Source organism: Silurus aristotelis, assembly GCF_946808225.1.
Source record: "Silurus aristotelis genome assembly, chromosome: 3".
NCBI lineage: Eukaryota > Metazoa > Chordata > Actinopteri > Siluriformes > Siluridae > Silurus > Silurus aristotelis.
The window spans coordinates 12,278,203-12,299,069 of record NC_139576.1 but is presented as its reverse complement, the minus strand read 5'-3'; the positions used below and the strand labels follow the sequence as shown (position 1 = coordinate 12,299,069).

Below are 20,867 nucleotides of genomic sequence, written 5' to 3'. Positions count from 1 at the left end.
TCCCTGATACTTAAGGATTTATGAATATTTCCTTACCTGTGTCACTATCTTCAGCGTGGCCTTGAGAATACATTTCAATTTATTAAGGTAAAGCAAAGTACTCATTATTTCAAAGAGAGGGGAGCAGAGTGACACGCAGAATTGGTTATTAATGGCACGGCTCGGCCACGGGGCAGCTGAAATTTAATGATACCCTACATGAAAATATGAGGGTGTCACTTTCTCAAAAGTCATGCGAAATGTCAGCGTTTTAAGGTCCTGCCGCTAATTTTATGGCCGTGCACAGTAATGTCTGGGAGCGCATTTAGGAAACACGTTCCGGTGGCTGTGCTGATTATCCCCTTCACCTTCTCCCTGCTCCCAAATGGGTTTGTGCAGCAAACGATTTAATCTGTAAGTATAGAGAACATTAAAAGAAAAAGCGTGCGAGAGAGAGAGAGAGAAAGAGAGAGACAGAGAGAGAGAGAGAGAGAGAGAGAGAGAGAGAGAGAAAGGGGAAACACAGGTTGGTGCATTTCTCAAATACAAAGCCCTCTAAGAGAAATGTTACCTGTTAATCCGGGCCTGACTGACACCAGTTCTTGACGTTGACTCTCAGCAGATATTTGGTAATGGCTCATTTTCGTTTCATAAATAAAGAGCAGGAAAGAATGAGTGGGAAAGGGTAAAAAGGCAAGTATCTGCCACCTGAGCCACGTGGTTTAATGTCCTGCTCATGCGCACAACATACACACCTTAAAGTCTTTCCTTTCCTTAAATTTTTCTCCTTGGTTTTATGTGTACACCCTCAGAGGAAATGATTTCTTTTCCCCTTTCCTTTAAAGGTCTGCCTTGTTTTTCTACCAATTTGCTTTAACATAACTGTAAAAAAAAAAAAAAAAAAAAAAAAAAAAAAAAGCCAGCATGCCACCACTATAAATGACACTAGAATGGTTAGGCTGTAACATAGGTGAATAAAATAGCACTTTGCTATAAAAGCGGTGAATGCAGCAGAGGCACGAAGGGGAGAGACGGGTGTGGAGATTAGTTCTTGTGTAGTGCAGGGTTGTCTCTATTTATGAGACTGAAAGGTCATAACCACTCCCCCGGAAAGCGGCAACTTCTTCAGCCCCATTGGCAGGTCAAATAAAATGTAATTGTCTGCTGAAAGCAGCAGCCGCCTTTGCCGAGAGCGAACTGACATCCTCCAGATTTTAGCATTCTGTTCTCCTGCTGGGAGGAACATGGGTTTGCAAGGACACAGGCTTCACCTGTCAATATATCAAAGTGACTGGCCAGGCCAAACCAAATGCTACCATGCTCTCTTTCTCGCTCTCTTTCTCTCTCTCCCTCTTTCTCGCTCTATTGTTCTCTTAGTATCTATTTCTTTCTCTTCATACCTTTGTTGTTCTTTCTTCCAGCTCACTTACTTTTCTCTCTCTCTCTCCCCCTCCCACCCTCCTTCTCTCTTTAGCCCTGTCCCTCTGTGCCTCACTCTCTCTTACTCTCGCTTACTCTCTCTCTCCCTCTCCCTTTCCCTCCCTTTCTCTCTCTCTCTCTCTCTCTCTCTCTCTCTCTCTCTCTCTCTCTCTCTCTCTCTCTCTCTCTCTCTCTCTCTCTCTCCCTCCCTCTCTCTCGCTCTCTCTATTTCTCTCCCTCCCTTTCTCCCTCTCTCTCGCTCTCTCTCCTCCGGCTCAGTGCTGAAGTTGTGCTGTTTGAAAGGCCCACTGGGACCTCAATTCAAACAGTGCAACTCCAAACATATGGCAGATTTTCAGCTCCCAAGGTCAATTAAAAACTATTTATTGTGGGAAATGTTGCTAAATTTCCCCAGGTTTGCTCTGCAATTTATCACAGAATGTCTTGTCTATCATATTAAAAATCAGTTGAGTGGCTTCTGCTCTCCTTGTTGTGACTTTCCATCAGAGATATCAAAGGGTGTCAAGAGGGGTCTGAGATGTATCCTATCTTCTGTTATCATAGGCATCTCTCTCTCTTTCTTTCTCTCTCTCTCTCTCTCTCTCTCTCTCTCTCTCTCTCTCTCTCTCTCTCTCTCTCTCTCTCTCTCTCTCTCTCTCATATACTCGGTTTTCCTTTGCCACGGCCGCGTCCAAGTGCTGTTCACAATACAAATCTAATAACATGTAAATTGGAGATAAGCCTAGATCCCTGCGAGTGATATTTTTACATTCATAGTTTGTCAAGTCAATTCCTAAGCCCCTGTTTTAGCAGCACAACACATAACGACTGAGAAAATTAACTGGAAAGGTGATTTATCACTGCAAGCATACTGTCAAGGACTCCTGCGGCTGCCACGGGAGGGAGGGAGTGTACGCGCGTACGTCTGGATGTGAACGCTTCGAGAGAGTGTCATTTTAAATTATGGCGTTTTATTCAGAATGCATCGTATTTACAGCGTCCCATTTTTATTTGTGGCTCCTATTATCCTGCAAAACAGTTGTGCATGAAATGTTATTTGTGACACGGCTGACCCGAAAGGATCTCATAAGGGTTTTTTTTTTTTTCGTTTTTTTTTCATTGGGTAGAGCTGAGCTCGGACCTGTCACAGCTGCTGCTGGCAGCCCCCGGTGGAGAAATATCACCTGGAAAATGCAGCTCTCTCCGCCACTCTCTCCAACCCGCTGGCATCTGCCACTGTAATTAAGTCCAAGTCAATAATTCTGGACCAACAGTGAGAAATAAACAGCCCAAACGCAGGCCAAAACTGAAGTGCACGAAACAAGGAGGGAATTAAGAGAACACAATACAAGTCGAGAACGGCTAATGCAAACGTAGGATGATGGGAGGAGAGTGAAGGAGGAGAGCATTTGCTTAGTGTATTAGCGCTAATTTGCAGCTTGAGTTATTCAGTTGCATCTGGGTTTATGTTATTTTGAGAGCCGAATTGGTAATTTGAGAGGAAATGCGCTGTTCGCTTTGTAATGCGCGACAGATTGTTTCCCCCGTAACAAAGCACTCTGAAGCACCCTGTGATCCAGCATTGTGCATGCGGCGAGCCCCTTGCTGTGTCCCAAGCAGAAGTTGGTTAAAGCAATGATGTATGATTAATGCCAACATGAAATATGGGACAACAGTGGCTGCAAACCAACTGCAGTGCTGCCGCCGTCCAAAATCTCGCCGTATTGCTTCGCTTCCTTGGCGTTCGCAGTATCAATGCATTGGAAATCACCGGGGCTGTAAATATACCCCAAAACCATTTCATGATCTAATAATCACATCGGTTTTATTTCCCCTAACACACTCACTCCTTTATCTGTGCACGAAAACCAATCCATTGAGTGGCAGTAATAACCTCTCCAAAAATGGACTTTTGTATTTTTAATTTTTTTATATTTATGAAATTAGATTAGCAGCAAATGTTTATCCATTAGGCAGCCATCCATTGTCGGTAATGAACCAGAGGGAAGTGCTGCTGAAATTTAGGGAAAGGCTGCTGGGAGCTCCTCTATGGAGGCGCAGCACTCCTTTTAGCCTCCCCCTCTTCCAAGAATCGTAAATTATCGAGCCTTGATACTGGCGGCTGAGATTTTTGACTGTTGGTTTGCTTGATGTTTCCAGGGCATTTGCAGATGCTTGAAATAATCTCTAATGTTTTTGCTCAATCTGCTCTGGAGATGGATGAAATAAATACTTTAAACTAATTAATGTAAGACCAGCTGTTACCAAGCCTTGGCTGGCATTAGTGAATATTGATGGGAGCAGTGGGTCTCCTCCAGTCTTGCCATGTTTGCGCATGATTTAGAGGGCCATACAAACACGTATTAATTCTGTATGAGAGGCCCGCTGTGGATTTGAGTGCCAGATCTGATACAAAGAATTTTTTTTTTCATTTTCTGCCGGTGTTGTTTGTAATTAATAAATAAATGAATTTACCGAATTGATTTGTGACAACCTGACAATACAATCAGAATAATTTTTTTTTTTTTTTTTTTTTTTTTTTTTTTTTTTTTAATCCGTCTGCTGCTGCTGCTGCTTGTGTAAAGAAACTGAATGTCTGCTCACCGTGACAATGCGGAGATAGTGTCATCACTCGACTGTGTGGAGAGAAATGATTTTTGTGGTTATGGTGTTGTGAGGTTGTGTAATCACATACGTGTGTGTATGTGTGTGTGTGTGAGAGAAAGAGAGAGAGAGAGAGAGAGAGAGAGAGAGAGACTGAGAGAGACTGAGAGAAAAAAGAGATAGATGTAGAGTTATGATGGCATGTGCAGCAGATGGCAGAGGCCTGCCCTCACGAACGTGATGAATGGCGGATGATGTCATCAGGGCTCTGACATGCTGCAATTGCTCCTCCGAGGAAGCAAAGCCTCGCTCTGAGCTCTGTATCTGATCTCCGCTTTACATTTCAGACACAAAGGACATCTGCTCAGTGTCCACCCTCAGATTTATGCTCTTTAAGACGCTGCCTCCACCCACAGTGCAGCCTAAAGAGGGCTGATGGATCTTTTCTGCTATAAGAAAAATGAGTTCGCTATATCTCATGAACTAGCTGTCTCTCAGAGGGATTAGAATTTTATATATATATATATATATATATATATATATATATATATATATATATATATATATATATATATATATATATATATCTTGGAACTAAAAAGTCACTTTGAGAAGATTCCTTGTTAAAGAAAGGTGCCACCGCTGTATATGTTTAGAAATAATACAGAAATAAGAATACAATTACAGTGATTTTCTGGCTTTTCTTTCTTAAGTCTACTCTTTGTACAGCTGAACCAATTTTATGCAATTTATGTGAATTTGTAACACGCCTAAAATAGTAAGAGACGACCATTACATTAAGCAAATCTCTAAAGAGTTTGTCATGATCCAGTAATTGATTCTATTTCTGAAATTGCATGTGATGACCATTTTAGTTTGTTCTTGCTTTAATAGGTCTAGCTCATGCTTAGCCCCAGTAGATTCTCCTTTTCCTTTTTTAAGTGGTAATCTGTGTTTAGGTCTTTCAGGCTCTCTTCCACTGGGGATTAGCGACCACCTTTTTACTCAGCACTTCTCAGCCCCTCATGCTCATGCCACCCCACTGGGGGACCTAGAGAATGACTATGTGCAATGTTTTCCTCCTCTTTTAAAACCTATTTTGAGTTACCCTTGATTTTAGTTTGATAACTTCTGCGTCTGTCCTATTGATTTTTATCTTTCTTTTTTTTTTTTCAAGGCTTAAAATCCATTCATCCATACTCGCAGTGCTCCTTGTGTCAGATGTGCTGCTCTGGTGTTGAAAAGCACTAAATGAAGGTTCACCTCCTTGTGCCATATGGTCTTGGTTGGAGAGGCAGGGCTTTTAGTAATCAAGGCCTGCCATATGCATGTGATTGAGTGTGGCCTCTTCATATCAGAGAAAGTTAGCGTGCCATATGGACTGGGCAGCCCAGATCTCCTATCATATTTATGCCCTCGACGGTACAGCAAATGACCACCAGCGCAACAGTCCTAGAGTAGAACCACTCATGGTGCACAGGAATCTCATTACATTCATGCGAATGGAAGCTCTTGAGCATCGCTAACAGCCACACGTATAGTAGCATCAATAACAGCATTGCTTCACATGACAGTTTCAGAATGGGTTATCAGTCATTTCCAGCTGATCGGGCTTGCTTGTATAGATGTTAATGTGATTTTTGCACAAACAAAATCTAAGTATAAACACCAATTCTTGGGGAGGATGATTTATTCTATGCTACATGCTTACAATTGCAGTCTAATGTGTTTGTTGAATACAGTTGTGCTGAGTGTGTATCTCTCTCTTAACTTTGCCACCAGAAGAAGCCCCCATGTGCACTCCAACAGCGAGGGACAGTTATGAAAGATTGTCGTTGGCAGGTCAAGCTTTACCACCAGGGTTCCCATCTCCTTTCCTGTTTCCTGACGGGCTGTCATCGATAGAGACCCTACTGACCAATATTCAGGTAAGCATCTTAGATAGATCTGTAAACCTTCCACTGCAGATATTCTAACAGTGTAATAACTTCTAATGAAGTCAATCAAAATTACCACAAACATGTAAGTATGGTTGACTACTGTATGAATGGAACACCACAGAACAGGAAGTGCTGTATAAGGGAAATAATCCATAGCAAGGCCTTGAAGTGAATTATTTTCCTATTAAATACCTTTCCTGGTGGGTTAATCCATTTACACCACAGCATTGTGCCAACAATTACAACCACTTTTAGTTACTTTTAATGTTATTGAAAGAGCATCCTGATATCAATCATTTGTAGCAACTATAAATAAACACTTTGTCCCCAGCTTTAGTTTTTGTGTCTTTTATGAAGTTAAGAAGATTCAAGATAAAAAAAGAAAAAACGCCGCTTGCCATGTTATTGAAAAGCCAGAAAAGCACAAACTCCTCTCCTCACTAAATCTAGATAATGGTCTGTATGTGCAGCGAGAGTTTGTTCTGTCTCCTTTCTTGCCAGTGTCCATTAGTCAGACACAGTAATAGGCAAAGGTGTGAGCATTTGTGTGTGTATGTGTGTGTGTGTGTGTGTGTGTGTGTGTGTGTGTGTGTGTGTATGTGTGTGTATATATATATATATATACCCTAACCCTAACCCTATATATATATATATATATATATATATATATATATATATATATATATATATATATATATATATATATATATATAGTGCACTCCGAAACCATTACACAGAATAGACATTATAACCTTAAAGTAATTGTGCCATTGACCTAATCAGGAATATCATCACTGCTACTTAGGTTACACCTGATATAGTACTGCCTCTAATGCCTTTACCCATGATGGCTTCATTCAGTTCTCTGTTTTTATAGTCTCCATAAATGGACAGCGTTATGTTTCAAATTCAACAGTGTTGTTTCCATGCACAGCCGAGTGAGTTAGAAAGATGAATGCCGTTGATTAGCATGGCCTATGAGACTAATGATGTGAGTACAGTATAGGGAGTGCCTCAGTGCCCACTGTTCTTGTGATAGGGACATCAGAGCCATGCTGCTCCTGATGGCCTCACTGATAATTAGCCTGAATGCACAGACTTTCTCGCAGCCACACGAGTTTAGTTCGTCATCTTTAATCATGATTCCGTGGTAACGTTTTGATTGAGCACTCGCATATACAAATCAACAAAAGCAATCCAGGCAGAAAATTGAGATAAAGGAACTTAGTCTAAATTGGGGTCATAACGAGGAACAATTAGTATGATATAGCCCATTGCTTCTGCCTTAATTGCATGTGTGTGGGAAAGAATTGTTTGTAAATGGTCACAGCACTATCAAAACTGCAAATACACAATACACTGGATTTACAGCTATTTTTGACTAAAACTTTCTAGCCACTGGCAGATGCAGTGCATAACTTTAGTGATGCAAAAATGATTCTCAATATCTAACATTTGACCAAAGCAAGCTTTGTGTTTCACTTTCATATACATTTTAAAAAGTGATTGAAGATTTGTAAATAAATTACTCATATACACACACTGAGCACTTTATTAAGAACATTTAAATAAAACTGGTTGGGATCTGCATTGGCTTTCAGCCTCAGTTGTTTCTTGACATGGACTCGAATGTTGACATGATTACATCACACAATTTCTGCAATTTTTCAGGATCATGAAACTAATTTGTGACTTGGTGCATTATCATGCTTGAGGTAGCCATTTGAAGATGACCATGAACTGATGATTGATTGGTGTTAACAAGTCCAATGTTATGCCAATTCCCCACACTATTACATCACCTCCACCAGCCTAGACTGTTGAAACAATGCAGGTTGGGTCAATGGATTTACCAAATTCTTCAGCAGAAATTAAAGTTCATCAGACCAGGCTATGTTTTTGAGAGAAGGCTATGTTTTTTTTGACGAGCCCATGCTTAAACATGTTGCACATGATGAAATGCTTCACTACTCGCTGTCTTTTTGGTGTTTTCATCTGCAGAACTGCCATTCACCAACATTCATGCCATGATCAAGATCATATTTTTTCCCTATTCTGATGTTTCATGGTAATGTTATCCAAAGCTGCAGGGCCCTAACTGACATTATTTTATACTTTGCACTGCTGCCACATAATTGGCTGATTATAAAAATGCATGGGTAGGTGTACATGTGTTCTTAATAAAGTGCTCAGTGTATGTATATCATCAATTATATGTGATTATTACTGGGATGTCGAGCTTAAGTTCGGCTGATTGTGTATATTGGTGTTTAAACTCATAGCATTTCTTTGCAGCGCAGTTCTCGTGTGTGTGTGTGTGAATTGTAAAGTATGCTCTTGATGATGTGGTAGGGCCTGCTGAAGGTGGCGATCGATAATGCTCGTGCTCAGGAGAAACAAGTGCAGCTGGAAAAAACTGAGCTGAAAATGGAGCTGTTTAGGGAGAGGGAACTTCGAGAGACTTTGGAGAAGCAGCTGGCTATGGAACAGAAGAACAGAGGTACACACAATCACATTCACACTTACAAACATATGAATGTATAAGAGGGGTGTAAGTGTACCTGTATTCTGATTTGGGCATGATATGGGTGTGGCCTAAATTGGAAGAAAGATTATTCAATTTCTTTGTATTAAATACGAACCATATACACATATTACTTGCACAGTTATTACTTCAGTTTTTACCTTCTTGCAATATTTCTAAATAGATTTAATTGGCGAACAAACTATAGCATAAATTAAACCACTCTGACTAAGTGAGTTCTAAGGATGAATGAACATATTAACTCTTTGTCATGTCCAAAGCCAAAGTGATTGTGTCCCAGAAGGTCCACTCAGTCACAACTTTAGGTGACGTTTTTTTGCTGTCTGATTGAATCAGTCACATTTATAAGACATCCAACATTATTCTGTGCCACAATCACTTTGGCTTTGTCATTAGATTAAGTAATATGTGCTTTTCCAGACCTTTTTCTCTACCATTCACTAAGAAAATCATGAGCGTATCAGATGAGACCGATAATCAATAAAACAATTCAAATCTATTTCATATTACATATCTGAGCATACAGTGCTTTTTTCATGCTTGTGAGCACATTTCATATTAATGTAATTATAAATAAATATGTGGAAAGAGGTTCGTGTGGTAAACGTTCTAAATGTAGCACATCATTTCTCAAGGGGGAACGATGACATTGTTCATAGTTCAGCTAATAAATTACAGCCACATCCTAAAAAAAAAAAGACAAATGCTCTTTACATTCTACATTGCCTAAAGATATTTCTCCTCTTTACTTTCTAGCTGTGTAGTAACACATCCAATTATATGTATATATTGTAATCTTTGGATTCTATTGTAGACAAAAACGCTATAGAGCACAGCTCAGTTAGTGTTCGGTGCGTTCACTTACCATAATGAATCACGTGGAATTTAATAAGGCAGTTTCTCATAAGTATCCCAGTAATTGTGCTGAAGCCCAGCAGCCGTTGGCTATTTTATAATGTCAGCGACTGCTTTTCCTCCTTTTTTGCCAAAGTTTTTCGCTGAACCTCATCTCATTGGCATTCGAACTTTAGGTTAATCCAGGTTATCTCTGGCTCAATTATTTTGCTAATGACACGGCCCATTTTCACTGAACGAGAACATCCCTTCCCCATTTACTGTGAACAATACTGACACGAATATGTCCAGAATTCTGAGTTTTTCTATCACTGTGACTGCTTTTAACCACTTTTTCTCTATATGTGTGTGTGTGTGTGTGTTATCTTTAGCAATCATTCAGAAACGCTTAAAGAAGGAGAAGAAGGCTAAAAGGAAACTGCAGGAGGCGCTGGAGTACGAATGTAAGCGGCGGGAACAGGTAGAGCACTCCCTCAAACAGAGCTCACCTACAGAGAGTCTCCGATCCCTGAATGGTGAGGCCTGACACTACATAAGATAAGATATACATTTATTCATCCCACAGTGGAAACATTTCTGAAACATTATAGTGCCATCTTACTGACTGCTGCTTTATTCTGGTATTAGGTTGAAGCTGGCAAGAATAAGTGTTATAGGTGTGACAGGTATAACAACAGCAACTCAGTTTTGCCTATTACCTCGGTTTTGTCTGACATTTGCGTTGAGAAGGAAGCTGTGAACTACAATTTCTTTTTCCAACCATTAAAAAAAATACAAGATTTTTTTATAAAAATTAAAATACACTATATACACTATAAAGTTGAAAGAGATAAAAGTTTGTGGACACCTGACCATAGGGTTTCGCATGTGCTTTTTTAGCATCTTATTGCACATTTAGTCCCATTTTGCTGTTATAATAACCCGCGTTTTTCTTGGATGTAGAGTGAGAAGGCCTGGGGTGCAGTCAGTGTTCCAATTCATGTCAAAGATGTTCAGTAGGGTTGAGGTCAGCGCTCTATATGAGGCCATATAAGATCTTCCAATCCAAACCATGAAAACCATCTCTTTACGGAGCTGGTTTTGTGCACAGGCGCATTGTCATGCTGGAACAGGTTTGGGTCTGCCAGTTTAATTAAGGGAATTGTAAAGGAATCACATTCAAAGGCATCCAATAAAATTGTAGTAACAGTTTGTGGAAGAACCACATTCAATGGGGAAATTCAAGTGCCCCAATACTTTTGTCCATGTAGTGTTAGAATCGTACAAGAGGTTTAACAGGTTTAACAAAAAATACAAAAAGAAATCTTCCTTGAATTTAGACAAAAAATACACATCTACTGAAGAACTGTCGGAATGAAAGCGCTAACCCTAACCATTCTAATTTTTTCCTGTGTCATCGTTATGGTTTGTTCATGCAAATTTGCAGTTTGCGCTTGAAATCCTAATGTTCCCTCACGTCACTATGATTCTGAAATGTTTGCAGCGCAATATTTTATGTAACTTCATTAACCTGACTGAATGATAGAGGGACTTCAAAACAAACACTTTCTCGGCCGTATAATCGCTTGACACATTTGTCCCAAATCTGGTTTGTTCTGACGTGATTGAGTGCTTGCTGTCAGAATCCCATGCGAGGATTGATTTTGACTTGTACTTGAGACGTGCTCTTGAAAGCATTACGGCTGTGTCCTCGTCTCCAATATAGCTCAGTAAAGAGGCCACGATTTATGCACCATAAAAGACTCCTGATGTATCACAAAAAGCATCACGTTTGAGGTCTCGGACGAAGAAAGAGGCGCAGGTTTGGTTTAACATGTGCAAAAAATCTGCCTTCCTGGTTTACATTCACAAACATCCCTCACCTAGCGAATGGTTTAAACTTTTATTGTGCCATATGCAATGCTGCCTATATGCCCTCCATCCATCATGAAAAACGATGTTCAAAAAACTTCCCTAATTAAGTGCAGATGTCATGGATGTTTAATCGTCATTATCCTTTCATTTTGCCAGACTCGTTGACCCAGGAGATAGAGACTGACCGCAGCAGTGGCAGAACAGATGCTGAAAGGACAATACAAGGTACATGTTTTTGAGGAGACTATAAATCTCTCTCTATGAGCCTTAGTTTCAGCTGTTCAAGCATGCAGCCTACCATCTGGGCCACAGCTCTCACAGTTCAAGAGGAAGGTCAAGATCACTGGGATTCGTCAAGAGAACACTTTGTTGAAAAAAAGCGAAAATCAGTTTGTCTAACAAATGCGTGTATGATTATTTTAGAAAGTGTGCAGTAAAATGGTCAGCATCAGGCAAGCAAAAAAAAGAGATTAATTGGGCTGTTTACAATGATTAAGTTTACACATTTACATCCTTTTTTTCTGGAAGCATAAATGCAAGTATTTACCTACAAGCAAAGCTACAGGTGATTTAGTGCATTAACATCAATTTTAACATAAGAATTACTTTAAGGTCATTCTAGCTAAGAATTTTATAATATTCCGGATTTTTTTTTAAATAAATATACTGATACACTTAAAGTAAGGAGAAATAGATCATCTTTTTATTTATTCATTTTTAATAATTTAGTTCCTGGTTAGAGTTTTACTCTTAGTTCCGGCCCCAAGCCCGGATAAATGGGGAGGGTTGTGTTAGGAAGGGCATCCAGCGTAAAAACGTGCCAAATCAAACATGCGGATGATCCGCTGTGGCGACCCCTAATGGGAGAAGCCGAAAGAAAGTTCCTGGTTAGAGTTTTAGTATACATGCTGGATGGGACACTAACCCATTGTAGGTTTGATTAACCCATTAGTCAAACCTAGGGGCAGTCCATTCAAGAGTAAGGACAAGTGTGGCTAAATTCTATCTACTGGAAAATGTCTGGCAGTTGAAAAGTATCTTTTACATGAATTAAATGTATAGATTTTTGTCCAATTGTGCCCACCTAGTTTTTTTTTCTATGTAAACTGTTTAATAGTCCCAAACAAAACAAAACATTTTTAGTCAGGTTTATAGAAGTATCAGTTAAAGCATTCTTCATACTCACATGTTTGTAAATTACCAAGCATTATTTTATGGTACAGCTGATTTACGTTTAGTGACTCCCAAAGAACCCCATAAAACCCCCCAAAGCTCACAGAGAACTGAGCAGGACAAAATAACATCTAAACAGCTAAATGTGCTAAATCTTGCAGTAATGAGACTCAACTATTGCAGTATATCTGCTACTATAGACACACACCAACTCTTTTATAGGGAGCCATTTTGTAATTAAATGGCTGATCTTATTTGTCTTCATTTATGTATTTGTTTTGGATTGTTCTATATTAATCCACTAATCTGAAATAAAAGAGTATAACAAAATATTATACATACTGTTGAAATAATAATCTGCATATAAAATTGCAACTTGTGCCAGTTGGATTAGTTGAACATATGCTTCATATCAGTATATCAGTGTATGATTTGTGGTAGTGGGGAAGTAATAGCCCAGTGAATAAGATGTTGGACGTTTGATTAGGAGGTCATAGGGTCAAATCTCAGCACAACCAAGATGCCACTGGTGGGCCCTTGAGCAAGGCCCAGCTCAGCTGTATAATGGGCAGCTGTATAATGGGCAGATGCATAAGGGCTGAATGAGGGCATCTGCCAAATGCCATAAATGTAAATATTATTGAATGCCTTTCAACATGTACAGCATTAACTCGAGCTCTCACAGGATATAGACATGTTTGAACTTTTCTGAATACCATGTCTTTTGTATAAAAATGCTTTAAACAATATACAAATACATTTGTTGATATCTGGCTTGAGAAATGAGCCCCAATTACAAAACATGTATGAATCAGCTTTAATTATAAACATAAGTACATGTGCAAGCTAGAGCAAAAGAAACAACCACTGAAGACAACGAAAAATACTGTACTTTTCACAAATAATGTATACAAATAGTATGTGTACAGGAAGTACCAGAATGTCCTTAAAGTGACTGGATGTAACAGTGTCTATACAATTTACAGAACTAATAATTGCCTATTTCACCTAAATAACCAGAAGGGCCACAGAAAAAAAAAAATCAGTTAAATACTAGTGTCTATTCTCTGTCTGCCAGTTTAGTATTTTGGCCAGATTTGATTTTAGACAGTATAACTCTGAGTTGTTGTCAATATACTGCCAGAACCTCTGATCCTTGTGTCAGATGTCCATATTGCTTTTGCTTTGCACTGCAGTAATAAGGTATATCTTTAATCTTTAATCTTGAAGCGGAAGGCAGGAGAGTAAAAAAAGTCTAGAATCTGGAGGGTTGGGCCCCTCCTGTTCCAAAAGTAGCCACCAGATAAGATTGTGAACGCTATATTTTGAAGTGTTTTTAATTTGTATTTTTATTTTTTATTGAATCAGCAGCTTACAACTCGTCATACGTATCTAATTCGACTAAACCAGTTCTTCAATGAACACGTGTACGAGTCGGACGTAAACTCATTTGGCAGAACAGTGTGTCAGAGAAAATGGAGATTGATGCTTCAGTGTAACTAATGACTACCAGATGACATTCTAAAGAGGCATGGCAGACTCTTCTAGGCTGCATTGTACACTTTATAATCAGAATCAAAGATATCCTCTGGGTGAATTCAGCATTACTTTGATATTATACGTTCATTTATCGTAATTGAGAATCATAAACATTAAATAGCAAACACCCTGGATTTTTTTTTTTATTCAAAAGTGAGAAAAAAAGGAGTCTACAATTACACCTTTTATTTATTTTATTTTATTTTATTGTCATTTTTTGCCCCTACATGCATCAGATTCCACATATTTTTAATAGCAGCTGTGATTACGGGGCTTAGATAATGGAGGTACAGTAACACACTGATAATGGAGACAACTAAAAACATGAAGAACAGACGGAATGCGAAAGAAATTTACATTTCACATCCATTACACAAAAAATGCTCAAATATATGCATTTGCTTCAGATAGCACTTCATTTCATGCTGTGCAAACTTTATGAATGTTGACCTGCACAAAAAGTGATTCTTCTATTGTGAGCCAATCAAAAAGGAAAAGGTTGAAAAATAATGGAAGTGCTGATAATTAACACTCACACCACACTTTTGCTAGATCTTCACTAATGTTTGGCACTTATAGAGAAAAAAAAACTATATTAACCACCAATCCCACCTCCTTTTTTTCCAGCATCTTAATATCACACCTGCCAGAACTACTACGTAGTGTTAATGCATGCAAATCGGTGTTATCACGTAATCAAATAAAGACATCTTGATCTGGAGTCTAGATCTAAATATGAGAAACTAAAATGGGTTTCTACTGAATCCAAGCCAGTGCAATGTCTGTTGAATATACATATATAAGAGTACACATATATTGAGTACAAAGATCAGTCAGTAAAACATTTTTAAGGTAGGATGAGGATTTGTGGTAGAACTGTGCTTTTTTTTTTTTTGCTAGCTTAGTTTTTCTTATTAGCATCGTTGACACCTCTGCCTCTGCAATGTGACAACAGTTTGTTTTGCCAGGCTACTAGCACAGTAGGTGTGTGTGGGGAAAACACACAAAAAAAATAGTCTGATAATTGAAATCAGTTATGTGCTAATGAAGTAAATTAGCATACATCTAATTTCAATTACCAAACAGCAAGAGGATGTCAAATAAGCCACAAAAACTAAGACTGGCTCTTGTGTGATGTTTTGTGTTGAACACAGTGCACAGTGTGGCTGTGTAGTTTACCTCAAGTCGTACATGCCTAAGCATTTAAAGTGAAATAAGTGCACCCAGGAGCGCCCTGAGAACACCACCCTTATCACTGTGCCTGGTCTCAATTTCCCTTTGAAAATAGTCCGTGGAAATTGCTATGAAATGTGGGAAATGGCATTTTAATACCCAGTCACGAGTAAAAGCCCCATAACCCAGTTTGATTAGCCTACTTAAAAGATATTTTTGTGAAGGAAGGATTCAATGAAAGGAGTCTTTTAACCCCACTAAATCAAAGCTCGCTGCACTGATAACTGGGGCCTGAATAAATTTGTTCTAGAACTTAAAGTCATGCACATTATTATAATGAAGTTTTTTATGTTCAGGATTCATCATATTTATGCATTAATTGTTATGTTTAGAAGGTGTCACTTTAAAGGCACGTAATAAAACCCAAGGATGGTGTGCATAATACGATAACATTCGTTAATAGGCTTCTTTGTCACCACAATCTATAAAAATAGACACACAGTAGAGTAACAACTCAGGTAGATCTTAACAGTTACAATGTACAACAGTCTCCTACTACCTGAAAAATATTTTCAAGTGTGCAAATATCTGCATATATATATATATATATATATATATATATATATATATATATATATATATATATATATTAAAGCCCAGCACGATGCCTTCTATAATTTCACCTCTTGTCTGTTTGGGGGGGGGGGAAATAAATAAATAATAATGAGGGCATAATTTCAGAGAACTAATTATTTCTATTTGTCTTTTGTCACACTCTGTAATTCTGCTACATTAACGCGGTCTGTGTTTATTAATTGCTTTTCCAGCATTTTGAATCCATTCCAAGAATAAACTCGCCTGTTTTCCTTGGCCTTGTGCTTCTGGGAGAGCATCTTGCCACTAATTCCTAGCGATAACGCACATAATATCTACTCCGTATCTCTCCCGATTCTCGCTTCCTGCCTCTTGATGTGTGCTGCAAGTTTACACGACCCTGTGAGGAGAGATAAAGTTCTTTGTTGCGAGATTAAACATCAAAACAGTTAAAGTGAAATTAAAATTAAATGAATGAGTGTCACTGAAGCAAAAAAGGCCATAATTAATGGTTCCCTTAATTGTCTTCATAAAATATTTGCATGGGCATAATTTGCATAATTTACATGTATTAATTAATCTTTCAAAGGCATTTTATGCTGAGAGAAGCCAAAAATTTCCTTTGTTTTATTTAGCATCTGATGAAATATTTATCCACTTTAATGAACTTTTTCGTCTCGATTTGAATATTTTTTTTTATTTTAAAAAAGGCCAAAGTTTTAGCATATTTTAATGAGGAGTTTCTTTTATAAAACAACATTCCAGCCATATGATTTTTGTCCACTCAAGGAGCTGAAAGATTTTATTTTATCTTCCAATTTTTATTTTTATTTTTTTTAAATGCTGTGGAATTTAGTGACAGTTTTCCTCTCTAAAAAAACTTTGAATTAATATGTTATTTGATACATTGATACATAGATTTCCTCTGGAAAAAAAAAAAAGTGCTTCCAGGCAAATATATTTCTTCACAATAGCATTTCTTCATTGCTTCATTTTTCTATTCTCTTTCCCCGACATAATAGCACTTAGCATTATATCACTATGGGTTTTCTTTAGCTGTATTAGTTATAAGCCACATCCCTACTTTAAAGCATGAAAGGAAAAAGTGGTATTATGTATTGTATTGTAATGATATTCTATGCATGCTGTTAAACACTTTCCAAGTCTGCTGCATGTGAGAGATATGCATCTTTACACATCATTTCAAATGAAATGAGATCCTCAATTGGTTATACAAAGCTAAACCCTTTCAGGCTTCATATTAGAATTACATTCTAACTATATTTATTTTCTAATTTCTTCTAATAGATTTTTATATTTCTCATGAACGCATACGGAAGTTGAATCTTAGTCCTTTCTTTTCAAATGAAAACTGCGGTTTTATGGGTTTTTTATGCACTCAACACAAAGAATTCTACGTCCTACTTTAAGCCAAATTGTGGCTATATTTAATCAATTCTGAAAGCTAGCTCTAAAGCTGTAATTCCAGAGTGAATACATGCTAAACAGTTTCCATTTAGCTGCAATTCCTTCTCCCACACCGTCAGGGTTGTAGCGTGCAGCACAATTCACACAGTAATGACTTTTACAGTGTTGGTTGAATGGTGAGGGTCAGAGTACAGTACGTTAGAGACTCGGGTCTTCTTGCTGTAATTAGCCTTACTGTTTGTCTGTCTGTGTATCGTGGCTTTGTTGTTGTTCACACAGAACGCCACATAGCCAAGCCACAATTAATCAAAGTTCACAGGGTTTTCGAGCTTATATTAATCAACCTTTCTTGGTGCGGACACCAGATTATTAGCGAGAAGCAGAAAAGTCAGAATGTTGGGATGATTTATGAGCATATTGTTTACAGTCCAAAAAAAAAAAAAAAGGTGATTTTATTCACACAGAACCGGCAACACGTTCTGTATTAAAACTTAACACTTTATGTACCAAAAAAAATAAATAGGTCACCCCGAGGACATTACAGTGTAAAGTTCCTATTCTCGTCCCATCGTACCATTTTGTCTGTCTGTCACCGCTTTATGTATTTCGGGCACTTTTAACTTTTGCAAACTGAATTATTTAGCTTACACTGCCGAAAAACAAGGGAACGTTGCTTAAAGACAGAAAAAAACAGAGCGTCTCACGAACACAAGAATTGTTTGAGTAATAAACGTCAAACAAGCTCCTGAGCCATGCCTAACAGATGCTTTTACCAACGGAGGCAGTGAACGGCCGCTGTTCACTCAGGCATGCACCCGCTGCGAATGTTCCCTGCAAATGGACAATACTCATTAGATTGCATGTGCCGAGAGATAGCAGCTAAGAAGAATGGCTGCCGTTTTCAATAAACGCCTCTCCACCAAAGCAGTGTCATTTGTACATCATTTGTGCAATATACGATTTGCCCAAGCATGTTAAAAGAAATGTCTTAAACATATATGACATATACTGTATGTAGGTATGTCTTGCTGCATGAAATACTCGGTTTAATCATACAGGCACTATTATAATGATCTGTTTTAGGATTTTACATATATTTAGGACACACACATACCTATACACACTATATAGACAATTATTTGGACACCAGCCATACAGTATGTATTTCATCTCCAAACTGTTATCACAAAGTTAGAGGGACATGTGATGTTGTAGAATTATCTTTATGTTATGTATATCTTTCCTTCACATTAAATAAGAGACACAAACCTGTTCCAGCATGACAGCGCCCCTGTGCACAAAGCCAGCTCCATGAAGAAATGCTTTACATAAAGTCAAGCCCTAATATTCACATTTTTATATTATCAGGGAATATGACTTTTATTTGAAGTTTTAAATATATGTTTTATGATAAAAAATTTTGGCTCACCTCAGGCTGTCATGTGACTTAAAGCGCTTGAACTTAATGCGGAACAAAAGAATGAAATATGACAATAAGTTGTGATATTGAGTTGTGTAAATTCTTGATCTATTTTTAGGATATAATATTGCTTCTAAAGTGTTCAGTCATTTTTTTTTTTTGTAGGATATTATTTATCCATTGAGTGTCCAGTAATTTTTGGTACAATAGCCTACTTTAAGCCAATTGAGATTTGTGCTGGCAAATTATTTTGAGAAGCAGTATTGAGTGACATTGTGATAGATATGATAAAACCGGGTAGCCACTTCTGTAAACTCCACATAATTGGTGTGAATATAATTAAATTACTAGTAGTAATGGGTGATAAAATGATCTGATATTATAGTAAACTATGCAGAATTACAATGCAGCAGTCAGTACAAAGTAGAAACCTCAACAAGTGCATAAAGTTTCATGAGAAAGAGTTTGAGTCCAGTAACGGTTGTCACATTGGCAAGACAAAAACAACACACATTTCAGAGAGTATCAGGTGCTTGTGTTTGGTATGATAGTGTGAAGTAAATGTGGTTTCGCTGAGAGGTGAAGTGAGAATAATGAAATGACAGTACTCTGAGAAGCAGTCTACTTGCTTGTGCTTATTGGTTACAGTTTTACCTGAATAAACACAATAAACAATAACACAGAGTGAGCTTTGGTTTTTCCATTATTTTCAGTTATTAATACATTTTATTCTTATTTACATACCTTTGTAGAATTTGTAGACATCTTCTGCCAGTGTATTGTGTGTAATGAAACATCATGATATATACTTTGTAACAAAAAAAAGTAATTACTTACACACCTGTGTTTTTCTTTTTTTTCTATATTTCTTTCTTTATCTACAGACGGAAGACTATTTTTGAAAACCACCGTGATGTACTGATGGGATGAAGTGGTGGACTTAGGAAAATCTTTCATATGAAGATTTGAGAGACATCGTATAAAGTGTGCCCAGTCCAAGGGGCTTTTTAGTTACAAAAACAGGTCAAGCTGATCCCAGAGGCTCCACAGAAATGACTGAGTTTGTCCCACAGCCTAAAGGAGGGCCGTGGCGGAACGTAGAATTAGGATTCCTCTTCTCCAATATATCCTGACAGATTAATGATGGGGTTAAACATGTCAGCAGTTCTGAAGGCGACAATTTGAGCACAGTTAAAATGTACCGTGAGGTACACATGGTGATTATATTTACAACAAAATAAATACACAGCACTGAAGATTTTTATACTGTATTTAAAACCAGCGAGAAAGCTTTGAAAAAGTAATTCAGATCCAGGGGTTTTTGTTTTGTATCGAAAAATGTTAAAACATTAATGTCATATGTTAAAAATTCCTAGCTTGGAAAGAAAATAAAAAGCCTCTGAAAATGTGAATTTGAATATATGTTGATGGATAGTAACGACTAATCTTTGCTTTAAATGTTTTCTAAATTAGAAAAAAAAAATACAATCAAGTTTCTTTTTATCATTGTTGTACATACAAGAACAAGAACTAGGTTAACCTGCTCACTTTGTTATGTGTATATAAAGTAAAACAACAAAAAAAAAGAAAACGGTATTGTGTATGCAGTAGATCTATTAGGAAAAAAAAACAATACCAACATTTATATTGAATTTATAGATTCGTTTCTGAGCCATTGTTCTTTCTGATAGCTGCCATTACGCTGAGGAAGCATGCAGGCATGTAAATGTTTGTCCTGAATTCCTGTTACTCAATAAATACTTAACTGTGCTGAACAACAACATGAATATGACTTTTTCTTTTACACACTAATACAACTGATCAAAACTGTCTAACTCACAAACTCACAAATATACCACAATTTGTGCCTGTATCTGTACAACTGTATCTCCTTGTTGATGCCAAAAATAAATTCCTTATTAGTGAGTTGGAAATGTTGTCCAAATGCTGAAAATTTGAAAACAAAAATTCCAAACCCACAGTGACATTAGCAAGCGATGATGTTGCATCAAAAATACTACACTATATGGATAAAAGTTTGTGGACAATTCGTATGCATCCTTTTTCACTGGCTATGACCGCAAAAGATAGTCACCCTATCATTACATGCTTCATGGCAACCTTTTAAAAATCAAAACTGTGGGTTGCTGCTTTATACAAGTTCATACCTAGAGTTTTCTTACAGGTGTCAGAAAAATATGAGCTTTATACTAATCTCTGTACTCCAAGATAGTGTGTTCTCTTAATGTAATTTATAAATTATTCAAGTCAGTACTTGACTTGACTCCCAGTATAATAACAGCTGTTCTGTGTAGGCCTCAAAAGTTTGTTACAGCGCATTAGA

General features: G+C 37.7%; 1 protein-coding gene across 4 annotated transcripts in view; it reads left to right on the top strand.

The window, feature by feature from the left end:
* dachd (dachshund d) overlaps positions 1-20,304 on the top strand; it is a 118,772-nt gene extending 98,468 nt beyond the window's left edge. For 2 of the 4 annotated variants that reach the window (XM_083537016.1, XM_083537018.1), the window contains 5 exons: positions 5,788-5,930; positions 8,295-8,442; positions 9,714-9,857; positions 11,353-11,421; positions 19,408-20,304. In XM_083537016.1, coding sequence (XP_083393142.1) covers positions 5,788-5,930; positions 8,295-8,442; positions 9,714-9,857; positions 11,353-11,421; positions 19,408-19,445 — 542 coding nt within the window. In that variant the 3' untranslated portion in view covers positions 19,446-20,304. Of the gene's footprint in view, positions 1-5,784; positions 5,931-8,294; positions 8,443-9,713; positions 9,858-11,352; positions 11,422-19,407 lie in introns of all 4 variants that reach the window. The other 2 variants (XM_083537015.1, XM_083537017.1) reach the window with 1 other exon arrangement.
* The last annotated feature ends 563 nt before the right edge of the window (positions 20,305-20,867 follow it).